Here is a 25,262-nt window from a genome sequence, read left to right on the forward strand (position 1 = left end):
GACCTATTTATTTTTGCAGTCAAGGGACTGCTATATTCAACCTCTCGGGGTAATCCGACAAAAATTCTTAATATTTTTTATTAAAATTACACAACAACGTTTTTTCCAGTAAAATCTGTATGACAGTCATAGATTTCTGCGTCATTTCCAGACCAAAATCATAAAAATTATAAATTAGAAAATATTATTGAAGCCATAGCATCAATTGTTATTATCCATTGATGTGATTGCATTAATACTAGACATACTTGTAGCAGCATCCACAAGAGCACTGTGTATATCCTTTGCGTACACCACTTGATTTCTGACAGTAGAGAGATAATGCGAATACTTCTGGACATCAACAGGGTGTGTATTAATTGAACTTGGTGTGTACAGCTGAGATGCCTTCCCTTGCAACTGGACATCAATTGCTGTTATCTGAGGTAAAAATAACTTCTGAATAAGTGTTCCTTGGGTGAAAATTGCACTCTCCACTACATAATAGCAAGAATCATCTCTAAACTGTCTCCATAAAATCAATGTATGTATGTATGTACACATGAAAGCAATGTAGAGTTTTGAAAATTAACCAAGGTTGAAAAAGAAATATACCTATATAAAAACTTTTTCAGTGTACTGATGACTATTTAATCTACAATCTTATCTATTAAGTGGCCCTTGATGATTAATGGTAAGGAGTACAATTAAAGGTAAATACGAGTAATTTCAGCAATAATGATATAATCAGAATAAAAAAAGGGCAAACAATATACAAAAAAGGGCATTTTTATGTGAAAAACATTCTGATACAAACCTGACAGTTTACACGAGTCTTAGCACCACCAACTGCTGCTCATCATTCCACCAAGTAGTCTGGACTTGCTATATTCCAGAGCCAATTTTTTTTTTTTTTTTTTTTTTTTTTAACCCAAAAATATGATTTTTTAATGAGGTATAGAAAAATGACACCTCTTACCTCCTATATATCCTGTCATATGGATGCGCAGGCTGGTAGGGCCTTATATGAACTTTGTGGTATCTGTTTATCAACCACCTGAATTGTGGTTGGTCTATGCTATTATGGTGGCTTAAGACATATGGTAACTTTAAATACAAAGCAGTTTTCACACTTACTAGATTCAATTCCATTTGGTCACATAATGCATAAAATTTTTCAAGGGATTCCTCAAACTTGGCATGATGCCCTTCTCCTGCATTTCTGAAATTAACAACATACGATGAGATTTGACTAATGCATAGAGACTTGGGCTGATGAAAGATTTAATTTCATGTCCAGTAGTGAAAGCCTTCATATCATGTTTTTGTTTCTAATAATTACTGACAAGCTGCCACCATAATAGCAAATGTCTAATATAGAGATGATGATGATGAATGTAAATAAAAATAGTATTTTCAGATCTAATGTTAGGGAATAAAAGTATGCCCAAACATGATACTAAAAATAAGGCAGTAGGAGTTAGGTCTAGTAGCTAAAGCCTATATAAATTACTGAATAAATCTTACCTTGATCCATGGTCAATCTGGGAATTCAAGGTAACATTGGTAGAACCACAACCAAGGGTATCCTGTAAAGATAAAAATGAAATTGGTTTATTTACCCACAGCTGATTGACAATTACAAAATAACTGATAAATATACAGATACCAACAACTTTCTATATGGATACACTTTCTAAAAGGGTATGATAAAAACCATCAATACAGTCTTTTGTTTGGAGATAAGTCTTAAGTCAATAAACTCCTATGCTCTTATGGGGAAATACTAAATTTTGAACCAATTTTAGGGTTCAACACATAAATGTCTTTACACTATATGGTGCAGTACTAGCCATGAGTCTGGAGAAAGTTCTCTGTAATTTTCCTATGTACCATACGTAGCACCTTTAACTGATCCTTTAACTAACTGTATTATAAAGATCATTGCTGAAGGATATACAATAAGTCAGGAAAGGGGTCAATAAGTACTACCAGTAATTATAATGCATCTTAAAAGTGTCCTGTTACTCCACAGTGTGGTTCATAAAGGCTAGATGATACGAAACTTTATTACTGGTAACTGTGATCTTACCATAAGTGCATCTTTCATCTGCCAATAATGGCCCTTGACACGACTAATGCTGTCTAATTTCTGCTCTTGTTGCTGCTGCTGCTGTTGCTGTTGCTGTTGTTGTTGCTGCTGCTGTTGCTGTTGCTGTTGTTGCTGTTGTTGTTGATCTTGTGCTTGCTGACTTTGTGCCATATTCTGTTGTGGACCTGGAACTGAGGAATAGTAGTAGGGGTAATGCAAAATTGTGATGATAAAGGCTTTTTAATTGTGAAAACATCATGAGTTCACATGAAATAAACAACTTTTTCTAGTAAGTCCAACTCAATCTCTACAGTTTTGTTATTAAACTACTGTGTACATAATTTTAGCATGTACATTCATACATATTTTGATATTGCAAATTCAAGACAGTATGTGTTTTTCCTAGTTATATACATAAACCTGAAGTCTTTTATATGGATTACATTCAACAAAACCCTGCTCAAGACTTTGAAGCATATTTCCAGATATCCCTCTATCAGGAATCTCATAATTACCTCTGCTTCATCTACAACAGGACAGTCTACCAGTTCAAGTCAAGGCCCTTGCTGTCAAATGCCCCACTCATGTTCATTTTGGTGTATGTTTGGGCCCATTTGCTTATGATCCATTTCTGATATCTCACTGAATACCCTGGCATTCTTCAAGACACAACTGTTCGAGGATTGTGGATAAACAGAAAAATTGCATCTTTTACCCATAATGAGGAAAGCGGAAGACATCTGACCAGCCAGGTAGCTGGAGAAAAGTAGACATTGTATACTGAGTAATTGAGTGCTTCTCCCACTGCCTCACACACCTGACAATCAAACCAACTTTTGCCCAAGGTACATCCATATAGTACAAGATGGTTTGTAATCTAACTAGAACATATACAGTAATCATTTAGATGATGATGCTAATGAAAGTTAGGTAAGTTAATTTGGGCATTTTAGCTGTTATATAATATAGTAGTATAACAAGAATTTCCAACTTATTTTTAATTGTTCTAGTGAAATTTTAAGTACTGCTAATAAAAGACATCACTGAACTGACATTTTTCTATTAGTTTTTTATTTGAATTCTGACAAAATTTTCATTAGAAATGCCCTCTTGGCCATTTAAGGAATTGGTGTCCTAGGTTAGGTTAGGTGTCATTCCTATAGGCAAAGCAACCACCCTGGCCAATTAAGGGCCCGGTGGCCTTGATGTAGGGATGTAAAGTAAGTGAAAATCCACAGTTATATATACAAGCAACGTTGTATTTTTCAAAATTTTTGTATAGTTAAGTGCATCACGAACATTTGGAACGTGATGAATATACAAATAAGGGTAGAAGCCACGTAAAATAATTTTTGTATTTTGAAAAATACAGCTTCATCATATACCTAGGTAAGTACATAACAGTGGATTTTCACTATTTCTGGTCACAGCATATGGATGCACCAAGGTATGCCTGTTTTTCACAATGTTAGGTATGCGTCTTCATCTAAAACCCACCGTTTCCCATTAGGGGCACCCACTAGCCCAATGTTAAAAGAGAGTGGGATGTGTTACGAGCTAATGAATATTCAAGTTACTGAAGTCGTAAAAAAATACTGGAAAATTAAATTTCCATGCTTAACTCGATTAGGTATGAGTAAACGAAAATTATATACCATAGCTACTATATAGGCTACCTAGGTAGTACTATACTAGTAGGTAGCTAGTAGCCTAGATCTGAATACTGGTAGCCTGTTACTAAACTACTACAACCAGCCTATCCTTCTATGGTAATTAGGTAGATGTAAGCCTAGATAGCCTAGTTTACAATGTCTAACTGAAGAAGGTAATATAACAGACCTTAAAGGTAAATGATGAATTAGCCTATTAGATAAAAAAAAAAAAAAAAAAAAAAAAAAAAAAAGGGTAGAATAAGGTGGCTTGACTGCCTTACCCATCCCCGGATTCATAACGCCAGGTCCTGGACCTTGCTGTTGACTCTGTTGCATCATGACCTGCTGTTGGGCCTGTGCCATTTGAGGATTGACTGCCCCCATTTGTGACGGGTTCATTGTTCGGAAAATTATGAAGGTCAAAACGATGGCAATCACAAGGAATAGTTAGAGCGTTGCGCAGGAAGAACGACCACTTTTCCTACGATAGACTTCAAGAAGCGACTCGATGTAAACAAACGGGGAAAAACTCCGCCTCAGGTATAAAGAAGAAGAATTGAAAGGGAGTCAGGTTAAAAGTAAAGTAGAAATATTGTATTATATCTAACGTAAAGTTAAACTAAATAATGAGTATAGTAAACAATTAAAGGAATAAAGCTTTGCACCTCATAAACAGTGTAGTGTGGCCGCAACTGTGTTTGTGGAGTAGACGCTTAGGAACCAGGAACTACGGTTACTATCGTTGCAGAAAAGGAATAATAGACATGAATTGAAATACATATTTTGATTCAAGATGAACTAAAGTTAAACTAAATAATAAGTAAAGTAAACAAGGGAATAAAGCTTTGCACCTCATAAACAGTGTAGTAGTGTGCCGGCAACTGTGTTTATGGAGTGAGCGCTTAGGAACCAGGAACTTTACGTATATAAAATTAATATTAAAAAAATATCTAAACTAAGCATATATTTGGCCTGTAAAAAAAAGAACATTTATCAGATTTTTAAAATCAATAAAATAGTTCTAAAAGTTTGTTCCACATGAATAATAATCAGACCATTTGAAAGAGACAGTATAGAGAAAAATAAAATGTGAAGAAAGGAAAGAAGCAAGAATACCTATACTCTGTTTTTTTTTCATCTGTCCATCCGCCTGTGGTGTTTGCGTATGGTAACACTGCGTCCCGGTTTTTAGGTAGTTACATTCAGCTTACATTCAGCAATAATAATATCCTATTTCGAATATCGCATACAGTAGATTATTAAAACACTTTTCAGTTGCAAATGTACACCAAGATATCCTTTTATTTACTTAAAACTTACACACAGCGTAACTCTCTAAAGCCCGAGACGCAGTGTTACCATACGCAAACACCACAGGCTGGTGGACAGATGGAAAAAAATAGAGTAATAGTATATCGAATTTTGGGTTTATGAAAAAATTTCATTATTTGTCACAGCAGGTATGGCAGATGTCATTCCTATCAATGCATTATCGGAATTTGTCTTGGGGGTTAATTCCTGCACATTCAGATTTCTTTTTTGGCTTGCCAGTGTGGAATTTATACGAAATTTCGTGTAATTCTTAACTCACATTTACTTAAACGGGCTTCAGTGGTATTTTTATATTAGGTAAATTATCACCATGAATTCCCTTGTGTAGTGTTAAAATGATTGTTTATGAGACTTTGGACTCCAATCTCGGATTCCAGAATCCCTGCCTTGTTATAGTGGTCCAACATCTACGAATTGAATATAACACCAGGACTTTTGAAGGTTAGTTAGTCTGTTAGTGGTTGATAATAATGTTGTGAGTATGTGATCAGGATAAGACACCAATTACTTCCATTCGAAAATTATGGTAATAGCAAGGTAAGCTAGTTTTTGTGTGACACTAGGCGTTTATTTATTTATTTATTTATTTTTTGCTGCTAGTAATAATTAAAGGGCTAAAATGGTGTTTCTATTATTAAAATACATTAGCTACTTAGATAAACCAAGATTTTTTTTATGGTCCATCAATTTTTTCTCTTGTTTAGGTATCCATGTTTGTAGTTAGCCTATTTTATGACATTTTTTTCTTCTGTTGGTTCTTATTTTAAGCTAATTGTGCAGAATATGCCTTCATGAAGTTTTGTTTGTTGAGGTTTTAAAAACAAGAAAATAGACATACCTAATGTGTATGCTAGGCCTAATAAAGGGTATTAGGATAGATGGGGTAGGGGGAGACAGGGCTAGGCTTGGTAATTTCACCCCACTACATTTTGCCTAGGCCTTCCTCTGTGGGTCCTTAGTGGCATTGCATCCTGAAAGGTCACCTCCTTCCTTTCCTGACCTATAATTATGTACATTAGAGACCAAGGAATATAATGATAATACAGGAATGCATCCTAATCCAACCTTACCTAGGGACTGGTTTTGTTCCTGGGTGGGGGCTTTGCACACCTTGGACTTCCGTCCCCCAACCTAATCTGACCCAGAATGCTGTAAATTAAAATCATAGTATACGATAATTCTCCATAAACTAACTTAAAATAGGGTGTTGGGGCCAACTTGGTTGGGGCAAAGTACAGGAATGGGAATAATTCTAGGGGAATACATGTGATGGTTGCCCTAATAGGTAAGCCATCCAAGCTTTTCTTGAAGGCAGTGGGATGAGGATTGAATTGAGTTACATTTTTCTCCCAGTACCTTCTAGCTTTCTTTCCTTCCTTTGAAAGACCTACGAAATTTGACATCTTTTATTTTTTGAGTTTGGGTTATATGGCATGACTCCATCAATTGCTCCATCTGAGGAGGGAGGTGGTAGATCAATCATTTGAAACTTCATATTATAACTACTCCCTCGTATTTGACTTTTAATACCATATCTGTAGGACATCTCTTGGTTCTTCTAAGTTCTTCTGAGAGTGAGAGTACGTTCATGCAGACAATGCTTTCTTTGATTCCTGGAAGTTCTGGAACATGACATTTCCAGGTGAAGATTCAACTTTAAATTTAGTTAAGTGTGTAATCCAGCCTTGCACCCAAGGACGAAGTCTCTTTAAAAGGCAATAGTTTTATATCTGTCGGAACAACTTGAAAGGTTTTTTAAGGCTATTTTTATTTTCTTAGGTAAACAAGCCAGACCTTTTATCATAATCCCATTCAACCTCTCCACATTGTTAATGGCCCCCCTCCCCCCATCACTTGTCTAGCACCAATTCATCATCAAGTTACAGAGTTCCAACGACAAAACTCCAGGAAAATCTTTATTTCAAACTGCATAGAGCGGTGCCTATAAACAGATTGAGATAACTGACCATTGCCCCGTATTTTACATAAGTGTCTCCCAGCTAAGATGTTAGAATATATATTACATTTATTTTTCACATTAACAGCCAAGATACCATCACAACATAAAGCTGAACAAGTGAATGTGCAGTTTAAACTGAAAATTAACTACTGTACCCACATGTTTCAAGATCATAAAGCTTTTCAAAAACCTGAGATGGTATTTTATAAAAATATACATACATACATACAGTGGTACCTCGTTTGTCGAACGTTTCATATGTCGAACTTTCCGTTTTTTGAACAAAATTTTTGAGGAAATTTTGTATCGTTTGTCGAACAGATGCTCGTTCTTCGAACTGACTGATTATCTCATTTATACTTGTATTCGACGGCCTACGGGGTCTTACAAGTTTAACTGTATTAATTTATTTTTTCACTTACAATGTATAGGTTAATGATAACTGTATTTGACAAAATACATTAAAGTATAAAGCATTTAATATAAAATTTAGCTTTCAATATAACATTTAGCATAAAAGATGTTTAAAATCGTACGTAACCGCGGTGACGTCACATCCAGCTGACTTGAGACTGAACGAGGGAGCGTTGATGTTGAGGAGAGAAAAAGAGAGCTAAAATATTTCTGTATGTATGTAAAAGCAATAGTAATTCACATAAAAATGGAATTTCTCAATAAATTTAACGTAATGATAAAGTATGAAAACAATCAAATGCAATACAAAAAAGAAAAAAAAGTCTTAATAGAGCCAGTGTCCAGTGCACCGAGCGCGACGGTCTAATTCAGGGGTGTGCAACCTGCGGCCCTCAAAGGCTTTCATTGCGGCCCTTTCTCCTAAAAATTAATAAGCTATAGTGCAGCCTTCAGAGAGAGAGAGATAAACTAATAAATGAGACGTTCTCACTGATCAAAGGCTTCCAGATAAAATTGCGTCTGTGGGAGTCACAAATCAGAAACCGAAACCCAGCCCACTTTCCTACGCTGAAAAACCATGACACTAGCAACCCTCAGTATCAGAAGTATGATGACAAGTTGGCATTCTTACGAGAGGAATTTTCAGAAAGATTTGGTGACCTCAAGAAACATTCACAAGCCATTGAAGTCTTTGCTTCTCCTTTTTCTGTGGATGTGATAGCAATTCCTGAGGACATACAGATGGAAATAATTGAACTTCACTTCAGTGCAGTGATGAAATAAGAACGAAGTTTGATGATAGTTCAGTATACCATTTTTATGAGAAGCATGTATCAGTAACAGTGAAACCAAAAAACACTGCTCATGCAAGGAAAATGATGGCAGTGTTTGGTAGCACATAAGTTTGTGAGCAGCTATTTTCAAAAATGAATCTGGTTAAAAACAAATAAAGGTCTGTACTTACCGATGAACATTTGGAATGTACCCTGCGTGTAGCCACATCATCCATACAGCCTGATATTGATGAATTGGTGTCCCAAATGCAACATCAACCATCTCACTAGGGTAGCCTTTCATTTGCTCATTAATGGTTAGGAAAATGTCTGTGTTTGGTATGTTAATAATCCCAGTTAACCAATAATAAGTAATTATTTATGTTCGTCCATTATAATAATAAGGTACGGTAGCCTTTCATTTGCTCATTTATAGTAAGGAAAATGCTTTTGTTTCAGCAATTCTTATTCTTGTGATGACAATTTAAATAAAATCAGTAATACTAATTATCCATCTTTATTAGTATAATCTCACATATGTCTTCGATCGTAGTAAATAACATGAAATAGTGAGGTTATGTGGCCCTCGATACCGACAGAGTCGTGACTAGTGGCCCTTTGGGAAAAATGGTTGCACACCCCTGGGTTAACTGAACAATATTAGCAAAAAGTAAATGAAAGAACAAAGCTTTTCACAGTAAAATTTAGCACAAATGATTAACAAAATCATTCGTCATTGCGGTGATACACAGCTTTCTTGAGGTAGAGGGAGGTAGCGTTTATATTCTTTAGGAATAATGAATGAATAATTTTAAGTTATCGTGCGTCGTGGTATTGTTGAGGAGAGAAGAAGCGGCAGTAAAATCTATACTATAATATGTACTTAAAAGCAGTACCAATTCACATAAAAAATAAAATTTTATTTCACAGTAAATTGAACGTAATGATAAAATATGAAAACAATCAAATGCAATACAGAAAAAAAGGGGGTAGGGGAAGTCTTAATTGAGCCAGTGCTCGGTGTGCCGAGTGAGACGGTCTAGTAGAACCAAGGTCTAGAGAATATAAGGTCTTTTCATGCGCAGCTTAAACTGGGGTACAGGATTAAACAGCTAGGTGCGTGACGTCACAATAACCGCAGTCGGGCCCCTTAACCTATAGCAATCTTGCCTTGACTTTTTTTTATTTTCTAAATACTCTAAGCTATTCGATAATTAAATTAATAGTCAGATGTAAGTTCTTCATTCTACTATGTTAAGAAGAATAATCATAAGAGAGATCATTAAAACATTTTCGCCAAATAACATTGAAATTATAGAAAACCTACCTTTGCTTGCTTCTTTTTATACGTTATTAAATACTAATATCTGTGTCCGAAGGAAATTAGTCAGAATAAAAACTATATTTTAAAATATCAAATAATCATGAGCGAGTTCTAAAGAACATTCTAAACAATAATATAAATATATTTCTAAATTACACATTTAACAGATCTCCATAAAATCACATTTTGCACATACATAGCTATGTCGATAACTTATTCAATCTATGCACCGCTTGTCTGGAACTACTAATGTGTCTGTTCAAATTTCGAATTCTAAAAACTGTGTGGCATGGAACAAAATATTTGGAATTCTGAAGTTATTTGGATGTGACTGCTAATTATATCCGCTAATTTAATTTAATTTAATTTTTTTTCTCACCAATATTATTACTTTTACCAGTATTATGATTACTATCTTTTATGCTACCTCAGCTATTTTGTGGACAAGTGCCGATTACTCATTTTTCCTATTATGTTGACTCATATATCTAGATTGTGTATGTTACTGTGTATTTTGTATATTCTTTGTATATGGCCCTGAACCGAAATAAAGGATATTATTATTATTATTATTATTATTATTATTATTATTTTATTATTTATTATTATTATTATTAAAACATTTTCCTCCCATGGCGAGAATCAAACATCTTATCCATATATTTCAAATGATCAAGAAACACTAGGTTTCATTATGGCACCAGTCTTTGTTCCATCTTTCTTTGTTACATTTGCTCCCAAATGTTCCAGTTGTGGAAACTTGCGGGCAATGAACCCGCCAACATATGGCATCTTCCCATGTTTGTTCTTCAACTTCCTGGTCTTTGAAGTCTTCACTTTAATCATCCTTATTAAATACTGGTAAGCAAAATAAAATTGCTGATATACTGGGTTCTTTCTGAAGGGAATTTCCTTCGTCTTCGAATGATGCGTCTTGCTTCTCAGGGACGTGGGAAAATGAGGCGGATGTTATATTTTCACTGTTGCAGTTTTAAACATTGCTTTTAGAGCTTACAAGTGTGTGCTGTCTTTTCCTAAAAGGTGGACTCTGAGATGATGTTTGAATGCAACTGGTGATGGGTGCTGATCGTACACTCCCATTTGACTTTTGCAACCAAAAAAGTGCCCCAACCCAGCCTGATTTAGTCTGTAATTTATAGTATACGTCATGCCAAGTTTTTATTTTGCCCTTTTCATCAAGTTAGACAAAGGATAGAGCATTGTACTCCTCTTCACTTTCATTTCTCTAGGGGTTCTATTCATGTCTTGAAAGATTTTGTCTTGCTTTTACAGGTTTAGTCACAGACGCATTTCTTGATGATTTTCTATCTGTTGGCTGTCGAGAATAAAACGAATCAAACTATCAACAAGCCGAATGAAAAAATGGCTTGTAATTTTCCACCCCTTCTTTTCAAATATCCTTGGTTGTCGAAGTGATCAAAAGATTTATAAGTACTTTTGGATAGCAGTTGCACGGCAAGTTTAACATTCATTCGTTGCATACCTATAATAACATTGATATGTTTTTCAGAAAGTGTATAAGCTGTCCGGAGATCACTTCATTCCTCTTTACTAGCTCTCTAACTGGACCATTGTGAGTGTACGTACCACATACAGTTGCCTTAAAGTGTTCCTTTACCCCCACCCCCTTATGTTTCATGAAAGTGGTCTGGTATCACAGCAATGAAGCCTGTTTGTCTTGTAACGACAGATGTGAATGGTCGAGATATTGGATGCCAATGCTCATATTTTCTAATCACTACTGTAGACAATGTGTTAATGATATTAATGATATAAGAATAATAGTTTGCATTACCAGTGAATTAAGTTGTTAAATATATAGAAAAATCGTATAATAACAGAATAATGAAAATAGCAATGGTGAAAATCATATTCAGTGCTTACTAACCATAATCTTCAACCTTTGTTCCATTCAGGTGTGGCTGCTGCACGCATTTGCTGGGATCCTACTTTTGTCCATGGTAGATCATTATTTAGTGTCAATTTCACACCCTCACCAATATCGCTGTCTCTTCGTGGATGGCGACACAGCGGTATTAGTGAGGGAGTGAAAAAAGTTATTGAAGTCAAACTAACTGTTTAAAATATCTCGTTCAATATTTAAAATTTCCATCCACATGTGACCTAACAAAACATCAAGAAGAAATCATCAATTGTATTTTTATTTTTATGAAAGTAAACTCCACGATGATCATTCGCAGAATACTGAGGTTCATATGAGTTCATGACAACTATGGTGGTAGTTCGAGAATTCATCGTTTGTTAAAGACCCACTTGACAATGGAATTACCCTATGTAATGTAATTAAGTGCTTTGTAAGGTATTTCACTTTTAATACTGAATATTTTCATTTATGTATACAAATAGCAATTTGACGTTTCAACCAGATGCACCTTAAATGGGTAGATACATAGAAATAAGAGCTGGATTGAATTTTTCTTACTTTCAGTATTCGTCAGGTTTTGATTTTATTTCTTCACATTTAACTTAAGTGGCTAAATTTTTTCCTTCATTTGAGCTGGCCCTTGGTCATAATCATTGCTAAAAATTAAAACACCCAAGCTTTTTGTAATTATATAATAATATGTTTCCATATAAAAATCAGCTGGTTTCATAAATGAATTTATAGCATTCATCTAAAAACTGTGTAGTAATACACAATTGTCATTGTTCAGTGTTTTTTGCAACCATAATTTTTTATTAGCTTTTGTTATAGATATCAAGCAATACAGATTGATTGAAGCTGTGTCCTTTTTTTTTTCTCTCTCTCTTTTTTTGTCAAATTTCCATTCTCGTAAAATTCCGTACATTGAAAAAAGAAACCCACAATATTACCGAGTATAAATTGTTTGCTTTCAATTATTGACATAGTATTTTAAGTACTTTCAGGCCTTAACTGTGGCCCATTCTCAAGGAATATGGATAACACCTGACTAGAGAGAAAAATTTAAAATGTACACGAATGTAGGTAACTACTTACTGGAGGGAGCATTGAAGTCTCCAGGAATATAGATCACTACTTACTGGAGAGAAGCTTCAATGCTGCTTCCAGTAAGTAGTTACTTGTGCCGGAGAACTCCAATGAGCTTCCAGTAAGAAGCTTATCTGTGCCTGGAGACTCCAATGCTGCTTCCAGTAGTAGTTTCGTGACCTGGAACTCCAATGCTGCCTCCAGTAAGTAGTTATCTATGACCTGGGAGACTCCAAGCTGCGCTCCAGTAAGTTAAATTATCTAACATCCCTGGAGACTCAATTGCTGCCTCCAGTAAGAGTTTATCTACCTCCCTTGGAGAACTCCAATTGCTGCCTCCAGTAAGTAAGTTATCTATCCCTGGAGATTCAATGCCGCCTCCCAGTAAGTATTATCTAACCCCGAGCTTCATGCGCCTCAGTAAGTATATCTAATCCTGAGACTCAATGGGGCTGCTTCCAGTAATAGTTATCTATGACAGGGACTCCAATGCTGCTTCCAGTAAGTAGTTTCTGTGACCTGGAGACTCCATGCTTGCCTCCAGTAAGAGTTTATCCCTATGACCTGGAGGACTCCAATGCTGCCTCCATTAAAGTAGTTTTATCACATTCCCTGGAGAACTCCAATGCTGTTCCAGTAAGTAGTTCCCATTCTACAATCCTGGAGACTCCAATGCTGCCTCCAGTAAGTAGTTATCTAACATCCCTGGAGACTCCAATGCTGCCTCCAGTAAAGTAGTTACTACATCCTGGAGACTCCAATGCTGCCTCCAGTAAAGTAGTTATCACATCCCTGGAGACTCCAATGTGCCTCCAGTATGGAAGTTATCTGACCTGGAGACTCAATGCTGCCTCCAGTAAGTAGTTACTAGACCTGGAGACTCCAAATGCTGGCCTCCAGGTAGTAGTTTATCTATACCTGGGAAGATTCAATGCTGCCTCCAGTAATAGTATCTACATCCCTGGAGACTCCAATGCTGCTTCCAGTAATAAGTTATCTGTGACCTGGGACTGATGTTGCCTTCCAGTAAAATTAGTTTCTATGACTGGAGGACTCCAATCTGCCTCCAGAAGTAGTTATCTACATCCCTTGAGAACTCCAATTGCTGCCTCCAGTAAAGTAGTTATCTACATCCCGAGACTAATGCTGCCTCCAGTAAAGTTAGTTTCTACAATTCCCTGGAGACTTCCAATGCTGCCAGTAAGTAGTTTATCCTTACGTCCCTGGAACTCCAATGCTGCCTCCAGTAATATTATTTCTACATCCCTGGAGGACTCAATGCTGCCCAGTTAAGTGTTTAATCTATGACCTGGAGACCCTCCAATGCTGCCTCCAGTAAGTAGTTATCTATGCCTGGAGACTCCAATGGCTGCCTCCAGTAAGTAGTTATCTAATATCCCTGGAGAACTTCAAATGCTGCCTTCCAGTAAGTAAGTTATCTAACATCCCTGAGACTTCAATGCTGCCTCCCAGTAAGTAGTTATTCCTACATCCCTGGAGACTTCAATGCTGCCTCCAGTAAGAGTTATCTGTGACCTGAGACTCCAATGCTCCTCCAGAAGTTAGGTATCTATACCCTGAGGAGACTCCCAATGGCCTCCAGTAAGTAGTTATCTATGGACCTGGAGACTCCAAAATGCTGCCTCCAGAAAGTAGTTATCTTATGACCTGGAGACTCCAAGCTGGCCTCCCATAAGTAGTTATCTACATCTCTGGGACTCAATGCTGCCTCCAGTAAGTAGTTATCTCAATCCCTTGGATACTTCCAATGCTGCCTCCAGTAAGTTAGTTACCTGGGACCTAAGAGAACTCATTGCTGCCTCCAGTAAGTAGTTATCTGTGACCTGGAGACTTCAATGCTGCCTCCAGTAAGGTAGTTATCTATGACCTGGAGCCTCCATGCTGCCAGCAATCAGTAAAGTATTTCTAAATCCTAAGAGAACTCAATTGGCTTGGCATCCAGTAAGTATTATCTACATCCCTGGAGACTCTGATGCTGCCTCCAGTAAAGTAGTTATCTATGACCTGAGAACTTCCATGCTGCCTCCAGTTAAGTAGTTTCTATCTGATGACTGAGGAAACTCCAAAATGCTGCCTCCAGTAAAGTAGTTATCTACAATCCCTTGGGACCTCAATGCCTGGCCTCCAGTAAGTAGTTATCTACATCCCTGGGGAGACTTCAAATGCTGCCTCCCAGTAAGAGTAGTTATCTGTGACCCTGGAGACTCCAAGCTGCTCCAGTAAGTTAGTTATCTACCATCCTGAGGACTTCAATGCTGCCTCCAGTAAGTAGTTAATCTGTGACCTGTGGAGACAATTCAAATGCTGCCTTCCAAGTAAGTAAGTTATCTTGTGACCTGGGAGAATAATGCTGCCTCCAGTAAGCCTAGTTAATCTATGACATGGAGGACTTCCAATTGCCTGGCCCTCCAGTAATGTTATTCTTTGACCTTGGAAGACTTCCAATTGCTGGCCTCCAATTAAGTAGTTATTTCTAATGGACCTTGAGAACCTAACCAATTGCTGCCTCCAGTAAGTAGTTATCCTACCTCCCTGGAGGACTTCAAATTTGCTGCCTCCAAGTAAGTTAGTTATCCTATGACCTGGAGGACTCCTGTGCCTCCAGTAAGTTAAAAGTTATCTACATCCCCTGGAGAACTTCCAATGGCTGCCGTTCCAGTAAGTAGTTATCTACATCCCTGGAGACTTCAATGCTTGCCTCCAGTTAAAGTTAGTTATCTTGTGATCCCTGGGAGACTCCAATGCTGGCCTCCAGTAAGTAGTTTCTCTACATCCCGTGGGAAGACTTCAATGCTGCCTCCAGTAAGTAAGTATTATCTATGATCCCTGGAGGACTCCAATGCTGCCGTCCAGTAAGTAGTTGTCCTGTGAACGCTGGAGAACCCTCCAATGCTGGCCTCCAGTAAGTAGTTTATCTATTGATACCCTGGAGACTTCCAATGCTGGCCTCCAGTAAGTAGTTTATCCTACATCCGCGCTGGGGAGACTTCCAATTGCTGCCTCCAGTAAGTAAGTTATTACATCCCTGGGAGAACTTCCAATGCTGCCTTCCAGTAAGTAGTTATCTGCCTCCTGGAGACCTTTAATGGCTGCCCCAGTAAGTATTATCTACCAATCCCTGGAGACTCCAATGGCTGCCTCCAGTGAAGTAGTTATCTAAGATCCCTGGAGACTTTCCAAATGCTGCCTCCAGTAAGTAGTTATCTATGACCTGGATACTCCAATGCTGCCTACCAGTAAGTTAGTTCATCTATGAAACCTGGAGACTCCAACTGCTGCCTCCAGTAAATAGTTTATCTATAGCCCTGGAGACTTCATGCTGCCTCCAGGTAAGTAGTTATCTTACAAATCCCTGGAACCTTCAATTGCCTGCCTCCAGTAAGTAGTTTTTATCTACATACCCTGGAGACTTCAATGCTGCCCTACCAGTTAAGTAGTTATCTGTGGACCTGGAAGACTCCAATGCTGGCCTTCCAGTGGAGTTAATCCATCGACCTGGAGACTTCCAATGCCCTGCCTCATAAGTGTTATCCTATGGACCTGGAGACTCCAATGCTGCCCTTCCATAAGTCGTTATCTATGAACTGGAGGACTCCAATGCCTTAGCCTCCAGTAAGTAGTGTTATCTACATCCTGGAGACTCCATTGCTGCCTCCAGTAAGTAAGTTATCTACAATCCCTGGAGACTTTCAATGCCTATCCTCCATTACGTAAGTTATCTCATCCCTGGAGACTTCCAATGCTGCTGCCGTCCATTAAGTAGTTATCTACATCCCTGGAGACTTCAATGCTGCCTCCAGTAAGTAGTTATCTTATTACCTGGAAGACATCCAATGCTGCCTCCAGTAAGTAAGTTATCTATGGACTTGGACTCAATGCTGGCCCTTGCCTCCAATAAGTAAGTTATCCTATATCCCCTGGAAGACTTCAATTCAACTGCTGCCTCCAGTAAGTAGTTTTCTCTACATCCCTGGAGCTTCAATGCTGCCTCCATTAAGTATTTATCCTACATCCCTGGAGACTGCCAATTGCTGCCTCCAGTAACGTAGTTTATCTGTGACCTGGAGACCTCAATGCTGCCTCCAAGTAAGTAGTTATCCCTAATGCCTGGAGACCTCCAATGCTGCCCCCAAGTAAGTTAGTTATCTATGACTTGGAAGACTTCCAATGCTGCCTCCAAGTAAGTAGTTATCTATGACCTGGAGACTCCAATGCTTGGCCCTCCATCAGTAGTTATCTTACATCTCTGGAGACCTTCAATTGCGCCGTCCAGTAAGTAGTTATCTACTCCCTGGAGACTTCCATTCTGGGCCTCCAGTAAGTAGGTATCTTGTGACCGGAAGACTTCCAATGCTGCCTTTCCATAAGTAAGTTATATGTTGACCTGGAGACTTCAATGCTGCCCTCCAGTAAGTAATGATCCTATGGACCTGGAAGACCCTCCAAGCTGGGGCCTCCAGTAAGTATTATCCTACCATCCCTAGAGACTTCAATGCTGCATTTCCAGTAGTAGTATATCTACATCCCTGGAGACCTCTGGATGCGCCGTCCAGTAAGTAGTTATCTATGACCTGGAAGACTTCAATGCTGGCCTCCAGTAAGTAGTTATCTAACCCTGAGACTTCATGGCTGCCTCCATTAATTAGTTTATCTTACAATCCCTGAGACTTCAATGCCTGCCTCCAAGTAAGTAGTTATCTGTGACCTGGAGACCTCCAATGGCTGCCTCCAGTAGTAGTTATCTACCATCCCTGGAGCTTCAATGCCTGCCTCCAGGTAAGTAGTTTATCTGTGACCTGGGAGATCCAATGCCCTGCCTCCAGTAAGTAGTTATCTATGACCTGGAGACTCCAATGCTGCCTCCAAGTATAGTTGTTATCTATGACCTGGAGACCTCCATGGCTGCCCAGAAAAAAGAAAAATCCAGTTAAGTAGTTATCTAATGACCCGAGACTCCAATGCTGCCATCCAGTAAGGTAGTTATCCTACATCCCTGGAGACCTTCACTGGCTGCCCTCTCAGTAAGTAGTTTATCTTACAATCCCTGGAGACTGTCAATGCCGCCTCCAGTAATATTTTCTGTGACCTGGCGACTTCAATCTGCCTCCAGTAAGTGTTACTGTGACCTGGAGACTCCAATGCTGCCTCCAGTAAGTAGTTATCTATACACTGGAGACTCACTGCTCCTCCAGTAGTAGTTATCTATGACTTGGAGACCTTCAATGCGGCCTCCAATAAGTAGTTATCTATGACCTGGAGACCTCCCATGCTGCCTCCGTAAGTAGTTATCTAATCCCTGGTGACTGAGGCCTCATGCTGCCTCCAGTAGTAGTTATTTTGTGACTGAGACTCCAATTAACTGCTCCGAGGTAAGTAGTTATCTTTTTTGTGACCTAGGAGGACCTTCCAATTTGCTTGCCTCCTAAGTAAAGTAGTTTATCTTGTACCCTGGAGACATCCAATTGCAATGGCCTTCCCAGTAATAGTCTACCTCTGTGACCTGGAACCTCCAATTGCTGCCTTCAGTAAGTTAAGGTTATCTGTTACCTGGCCGACTCCACTGCTGCCTCCAGTAAAGTTTCTTCCCTATGACCTGGAGAACTCCCATGCTGCCGTCCATGTAATTAGTTAATCTATGACCTGGAGGACTTCAAATGCTTGCCTCCCGTAGTAGTTATTTCTGGTGACTTGAGAACTTCCAATTGCCTGCCCTCCAAGTAAGTAGTTATTCTTACCTCCCTTGGCGAACCTTCCATGCTGCCTCCAAGAAAGTAGTTATCTGTGACCTTGGAGACTTCAATGCTGCCTCCATTAAGTTTTATTTGTTGCCTTTTGGAAGACTTCCAATCCTGCCTCCGGTAAGTAGTTTAATCTGTGACCTTGGGACTCCAATGGCCCCTGTCTCCAGTAAGGTTAAGTTTATCTGGTGATCTTGGAGGACTCCAAATGCTGCCTCCATTAATTAAGTTATCTAACCCATTCTCTGGAGAACTTCAATTGCCTGGCCTCAGTCCGGTAATTTAATCTGTGACCTGAGGACTTCCAATGCTGGGCCTCCAGTAACGTTTTATCTACTCCCTGGAGACCTTCCAATGCCTGGCCTCCAAGTAAGTAATGATCTATATTCCTGGAGATTTCAAATGCGCCTCCATTAAAGTAGTTATCTGTGACCTGGAGACCTCCAATGGCCTTCCCTCCATGGTTAAGTAAGTTAATCCTATTTAATCCCTGGAGAACTCCAATGGCCCCCTGCCGTCCGGGTGAGGCCAGTTATTCTACTCCTTGGAGACTTCAAAGCTGCCTCCATTAATAGTGATCTATTTTACTGGAGACTTCAATGCTGCCTTCAGTAAGTAGTTTTCTGTTGTGTTCCTTGAGACTTCAATGCTGCCTCCAGTGAGTAGTTATCCATATCTCTGGAGACTTCAATGCTGCCTCCAGGAAGTAGTTATCTATATTCCAGGAGACTTCAATGCTTCTCTCAGTAAGTAGTTATCTACATTCATGGAGACTTCAATGCTTCTCTCCTGTAAGTAGTTATCCATATTCATGGAGACTTCATTGCTGCCTCCAGTAAGTAGTTATCCATATTCCTGGATACTTCAATGGTTCTCTCCAGTAAGTAGTGATCTATATTCCTGGAGACTTCAATCTTCCTCTCCAGTAAGTAGTTATCTATATTCATGGAGACTTCAATGCTTCCCTCCAGTAAGTAGTTATCTATATTCATGGAGACTTCAATGCTGCCTCCAGTAAGTAGTTATCTATATTCATGGAGACTTCAATGCTACTCCCCAGTAAGTAGTTATCCATATTCCTGCATATCTTCCCATTTCCATTGATGCATTGTTTCGTAAGTTGGCCCACCTCAAAGTTTACCCAGCTTGATTAGCTGTATATTGATATATTTACCTGTCTAATAAGGGTCAAGTAGTTGTCCACATTTCTGGAGACTTCAATGTTGCTTGCTCTTCAGTAAGAAGTTATCTATATACCTGGAGACTTCAATGCAGAACAGTGTTTAGTCTCTATTAAAATACATCAAATATATTGTGGCTTCAGATTAAATCATCAAGGACATAGAACCCTAGACTAAGTTAATGAGTCATTCAATGAATGTCCTGCTCAAGATGTAGGCCTAGGCCAAGCTTAGAATAATCTGGCCTTTTAGTATCGAAACCAATGACATACATTATATAAATCATGGCCTCGGCCTAAATTTTCAAGGGCTGAAGACAAAGAGACGATGTCAGCGTCAGTCATGGTATTCCGATGTCAGACATAGGCCTAGGCTAAGGTCAGAAGAATCCAGCCTCGTGGTCTCTACACTACTCTCAGTGCAGTGTGTGTATGTAAAATGTCTTTCACTTCTCATATGTAGGTTTGGTTGGCGTTGACCTGCTTAAGATGTTCATGATTGACAGGAAAAGCACCAAAAGAAGGAACAAAAAGTTTGTGCGTCCAGTTGCTTTATTTTCAAAAACACTTTCATCTCATAATTATATCCTAGGCTGTCAGAAAGCTTTATCTGCATCTTATAAACATATATAATAGGTTGTAACGGATTTTATTGCTCCGAAAGGAAAATTAAGCTTGGTGAAATGCCAGTCAAATCAAATTTAATCAGAAAATTAAATAACAGTTTAATCATTTGTAAAAGACTATCTACCATGTCAAGGGCAACACTAAATTCTGTTAGACCTAAGTACTGCTGCTTTCTAATCATGAGGAGAATGAATGAGTTAAGTGCTATGACCAAACCAAAACCCCCTCCCAAAAAAATAAAGAACAAGAAACAAGATATTAGAATATCAAGGATTGACCTTTAAGCAAAGGCAAACAGAACTTATTAGACTGCAGTTCCAGAACTTTGTAAAAGAGGGGAAAGAATGGTCATGTGACCATTGAAATATTAGAATTTCTGATTTTTCCACACCACATCTCGTGAGGAGTGACCTGGGAGGTTGCAGGGCTACCTGAGGATGGAGGGAGGGTGGGACTGGAGGAAAGGTAAGGGAGGGGGTTGGCTGGAGAATCGGTAATTGGGGGGTGGGGGAGCCGTTGGTTAAATGGACTCTCATTTAATTTTATCCTAACAATAAGGAAAGCAAAAATCGACACTGATGTTCTAATCAGGGAAGGGTCAGGATAATACAAAGCTGCAATTACTGGAATCAGGAACAATGCTTGTTAAACATGAAAAAGAATAACAATTATAGTGGATGTAGCCAACTGAATTCGTGTTCCCTTCAAGATTAGTTTGGTGCTCATTTTCACAAACAGAAAACTAATCAAATTCAGTTTTAATTAAAATTTTATTAAAAATGAAAAAAAAAAATAATAATAATGGACAAGGACGCAAAAATAGCAAAATGTATCATGAATTCATTGAACTGACAAATCCACGGGATCATAAATAGTCGACAAATTCGAGACTGAAGCAACAAGAAATCCAGTCACGAATCCCACGAGACAACGAAAGGCTGAAATGAAAACTCATATCGACTGCAAACTATTCCTTTTTATCCACTCTTGGGTTGGTATATAAGGACAATCAGGGTGGTTAAGGTGTGTTGTTTCTCTGATGACTCGAGTTAAATACCGGCCAGAGAAATTCCCATCTAGGCTACTCTGGTGAGAAGTGGCTCGAATAAAAAACAAGTATGAGTGACACACTGGATACATTAGTTTCTTTATACATCTGGTGGTCTATAATTTTTCCCCAAAGCCTTCCATATCGTAACCTGTCAATGGCTATCATAATTGCCTTTATGAAATTATATTCATAGGTCTTGGTATTTGCAGTGTATAATTTCATTACTTTATAAATAGATGGTCTGTGTAATTCCAAAGCGTATTTCCATTCAAATAACGATCTGAAATTGACACTTAATAATGATCTACCATGAACAAAAGTAGGATACCAGCAAGCACCTGCAAAGCCACACCTGAATGGAACAAAAGTTGACGATTATGGTAAATAAGGACTGAATATGATTTTTACCATTGCTATTTTTATTGCTCTTTTACTATACTATTTTTCTATTTATTTAACATCGACTCTGTTCACTGGTAATGTGAACTATTATTCGTATATCATTAACACATTGTCTACAGTAGTGATTAGAAAATATGAGCATTGGCATCCAATATCTCGACCATTCACATCCGTCGTTAAGACAAACAGGCTTCATTGCTGTGATATCAGACCACTTTCATGAAACAGAAGGGGACGGGGTAAAGGAACACTTTGAGGCAACTGTACCATCCGGCAGTATGGATCCATGGTCAAGAGAATTATTTCTAAAAAGCTTAACTAGATGTAGAACATCCGCAAACACGTATAATATTTGCTGTTGTCCGCTGGAATAATAAAGGACCTTCCTCGTGGTAGCCAGGCGAGGTTGAGTTGACATCACACACTCGACCTGGCAGAAGCTTATTTTGGGTCAGCGCTGACAAGACCTCCTATACTCTTTGGATCTTGAGTTGAACAATATTAAAATAGTAATTGAAAGCTTTTCACAATAAAATTTAGCACAAATGATTAACAAAATAATTCGTCATTGCGGTTATACACAGCCAACTTGATGTAGAGGGAGGTAGAGTTTATATTTTTTTAGGAATAATGGATGAATGATTTCAAGTTATCGTGCGTCGTGGTATTGTTGAGGAGAGAAGAGGAGACAGTAAAATCTTTACTGTAATATGTACGTAAAAACAGTACCAATTCACATAAAAAATAAAGTTTCACAATCAATTTAACAAAAGGATAAAACATGAAAACAAATGTAACACTGTTAAAAAAACTCTTCCTCGAGCCAGTGTTCGGTGCTCTGCTGAGAGAGAGAGAGAGAGGCTCTGCTTCCCATTGACTTATTATTAGCTGATCTGAGATGATTGTTCCCCCATTTCTTTCATTTAAACTCGATCTGCCCAAATCACTTTTATTTTTGTTATGGTAAAATACCAATCTAGTGATAATTGCTTTTTGCGATATTTTTACTACTGTAAAAGTAACTCAGATCTGTAATAAACCAACTGGCGCCGCTTTCAGCTTCTGCATACCTTCGATTGTTTGTTTAAACGGCTTCCTTGTGAAAAGTTATTTTATTTCTCTTTCCTTTTCTTGCATTCTTGACTTATTACTTATTTGTTTGTAAAATCCTCATGTTTGTTTTAAAAGTCTGCCGTCTGCCAACAGTAAGTTGATGTATTGTGGCATAATTAATCTATTTCATGCACTTAAGAACCAAGTGTAAGCACGCTGATTTCTCTCTCTCTGACACAATCGGACACACACACACTATCGATTCCTCTAATTATCTTTGTACCTAATGTGAATAAAATGTATTTTATTGTCAGCCTTTGCATACTGTAATCAATTCGGTTTGCTCAAGAGGGTTCCCGTCTCTCCTCCCTCCATCACCCAGCCGACCGACGCCATTTTTTACAAACAGTTCAAAAATAGTACACAGAAAATATAAAATTTAGACAATTTTACTTCATATGACGTACTGTTTCATTACTTTATACTCTTTATTTAAATTTTGAACACATTAATAATAGAAAAAAATGTGAAAAGGGTGACTTTTTGGGTTGGGTGGAACGAATTATGGAACAAATCGTACTTAGAACAGCCTTCTGGAGCGGATTAAGTTCGAAATACGAGGTACTACTGTGTATATATATATATATATATATATATATATATATATATATATATATATATATATATGTGTGTGTGTGTGTGTGTGTGTGTGTGTGTGTGTGTGTGTAAGTGTGTGTGTGTGTGTGTAAACTTAAATTATATAACTCGTAATGTATTTTTTTCATTGATTTTCTCCCTACATAGCGTAAAAATATTACTCATTAATTTCAGTTAGGGCTCTGAACTTATCAGCTTGACTAAATCAAGAGTTACATTGATGTCGGTTTGAATTCAAAACAAGTGCACCTGGCATTAATATTGCCTATTTACTTCTGATTTGAAAAGCCTTTTCGCTCCTTTTTCAAATGCTGCTGATGGTATAAATTAAGACACCAAGACCTAGCACGTGTGCTGCTCTCTATAGTAAGCGTCAAACGTAATAATTTAAAGTCCATTGATCGGTGGTAGGCCAGCGAGCATTTTACCTTAATAACTGCAAACTTACAGTGGGTGACGACGACACGATCGAAGTCAATGCCGCCAATAAGATTGAAGCCCCGACGAGATTCCAGAGTTTTCCTGCCATCTTGTTCTCTGTACAGAACAAAAACCCCGACTGCTGAATCTCGCTGGTCCTTCCAGCTTTTATTGCGAGACGAAACTCAACAGAAGCCTCACGATCTGAGCATCTGGAGCGAACGACTCCATTTTGGGCATCAGCCTAACACATGTTTCGCCATTCACCGTGTGGCTTTTAAGGGGAATGAAAAAGGGCAGTAATTTCCCGATTTATTCAAGCGAACGTAATGGCAAAACTCGTCACCTTGAAGTATTTAACAAGAGTAATAATTAATGCGCCGTGGTCATGGCATTAACGACTTCGAATAGAATTTCATATCCACGAGGCGGCGGCACATGTGCCCTTGCGGGGGGAGGACCGGTGCAAGGGGGGACACAGGTCGGTTACACTTTTCTAAGATACTAATGCATTCCGTTATATAAGGCAAATTTTCCGGCGTATTCCATCGTCATATGACAAGGCATACATGCTAAACTGCTGAGAAATAAATCTCTGAATGTAGCTCTCTTAAGGATTTACAGATGATCAAAGCCAATTGAAAGTATAAAAGTACCAGTAATCAACCTTTTAGTTACTCATCTAAAAGTAGCTACACTTTATAGCCAAGCCTCGTCAAATTTTATCACTTTACTGCTCAAGATTATTATATTTGTTTCAAATATCATCTGAAAAAATATAGATAATTTAGCAAAGAAATTTATTTCAGTAAGTTTGTTACACATTTCATTTGCTCGATTTCAAGCACTCTTCTCCCTCTCTCAAATTTCTCCATTATTAGCTTTAAAACTATCGGATTGTTAATGATAAATATGATTTAATAGGGAGCATTAACTAACATGAATATTTTCCTGTCGGCAAATGATTTATTAAAAAAGCCGCACTCTTGGTCGGATCGGTTCAAAAAATGGTTCCATACCTTCAGAACACTAGGCCTAAAAATATTTCCACTTGCCAGTAATATACGTAACCATTACAACTTGCAGTTTTAGGGAAAGGTTTATAAAGTGAATAAGACCCTTGTTATTGTAACCCGCTCATTAGCAATGAAGTCTCATCTCTTTAAAGCAAGGGTTTTCTTAACAGGGGATAGCCATACCCCTTTAGAGGGGGCCGGTTATGAGAACAACATGCGGTGGTATGGGCCTTGATCTCTGGATTTTTTTAATATATTTGATTTTAATGTGTCAGTGAATACATGGGTACATTTTGTAAATAAATAACTATATAATTCTATAAATGCTTTTGGTTGTTTGTTCTGTTCCTAGCTATTCATACATACATTATCTATTAAACTTAAGTATATTAGGTTACATTATCAACAAATAGGACTTAGCAAAGGGGGTAGGAACCATACTGGGCAATGCACTGGGGGTCTGGAGTCATCAAAAGGTTATAGGAGCCCCTGCATTAAAAGATATATAGCCATCTGCCTCTCCTATTTCAATAAATGTCAAACATTTGATCTCATCAATGTACAAAACAGATTAGGATG

At 38.1% G+C, this 25,262-nt stretch overlaps 1 protein-coding gene across 2 annotated transcripts; it reads right to left on the minus strand.

Annotated features, from left to right (window-relative positions):
• Positions 1-64: 64 nt before the first annotated feature.
• Positions 65-4,243, minus strand: LOC135212445 (mediator of RNA polymerase II transcription subunit 29-like). Of its 2 annotated transcripts, none has more exons than XM_064245820.1 (5): positions 4,005-4,243; positions 2,072-2,256; positions 1,507-1,568; positions 1,117-1,201; positions 65-420 (listed from the first exon to the last, which is right to left on the minus strand). In XM_064245820.1, exons 1-5 carry the CDS (start codon positions 4,120-4,122, stop codon positions 202-204), a joined length of 669 nt encoding a protein of 222 aa, XP_064101890.1. In that variant the 5' UTR covers positions 4,123-4,243; the 3' UTR covers positions 65-201. The 2 variants fall into 2 exon arrangements, with proteins under 2 accessions (XP_064101890.1, XP_064101889.1); XM_064245819.1 differs by having other exon boundaries at positions 2,072-2,262; positions 4,005-4,241.
• Positions 4,244-25,262: the final 21,019 nt, after the last annotated feature.

Source organism: Macrobrachium nipponense, chromosome 41, assembly GCF_015104395.2.
Source record: "Macrobrachium nipponense isolate FS-2020 chromosome 41, ASM1510439v2, whole genome shotgun sequence".
Classification (NCBI taxonomy): domain Eukaryota; kingdom Metazoa; phylum Arthropoda; class Malacostraca; order Decapoda; family Palaemonidae; genus Macrobrachium; species Macrobrachium nipponense.

Coding starts and splice junctions, on each gene's coding strand:
- LOC135212445 (XM_064245819.1), bottom strand. CDS start 4,122: ATGAACCCGTCACAAATGGGGGCAGTCAATCCTCAAATGGCACAGGCC. Junction 1,569..2,071: donor AGATGAAAGATGCACTTATG/GTAAGATCACAG, acceptor TTATCTTTACAG/GATACCCTTGGTTGTGGTTC. Junction 421..1,116: donor ACCAAATGGAATTGAATCTA/GTAAGTGTGAAA, acceptor TTTTTACCTCAG/ATAACAGCAATTGATGTCCA.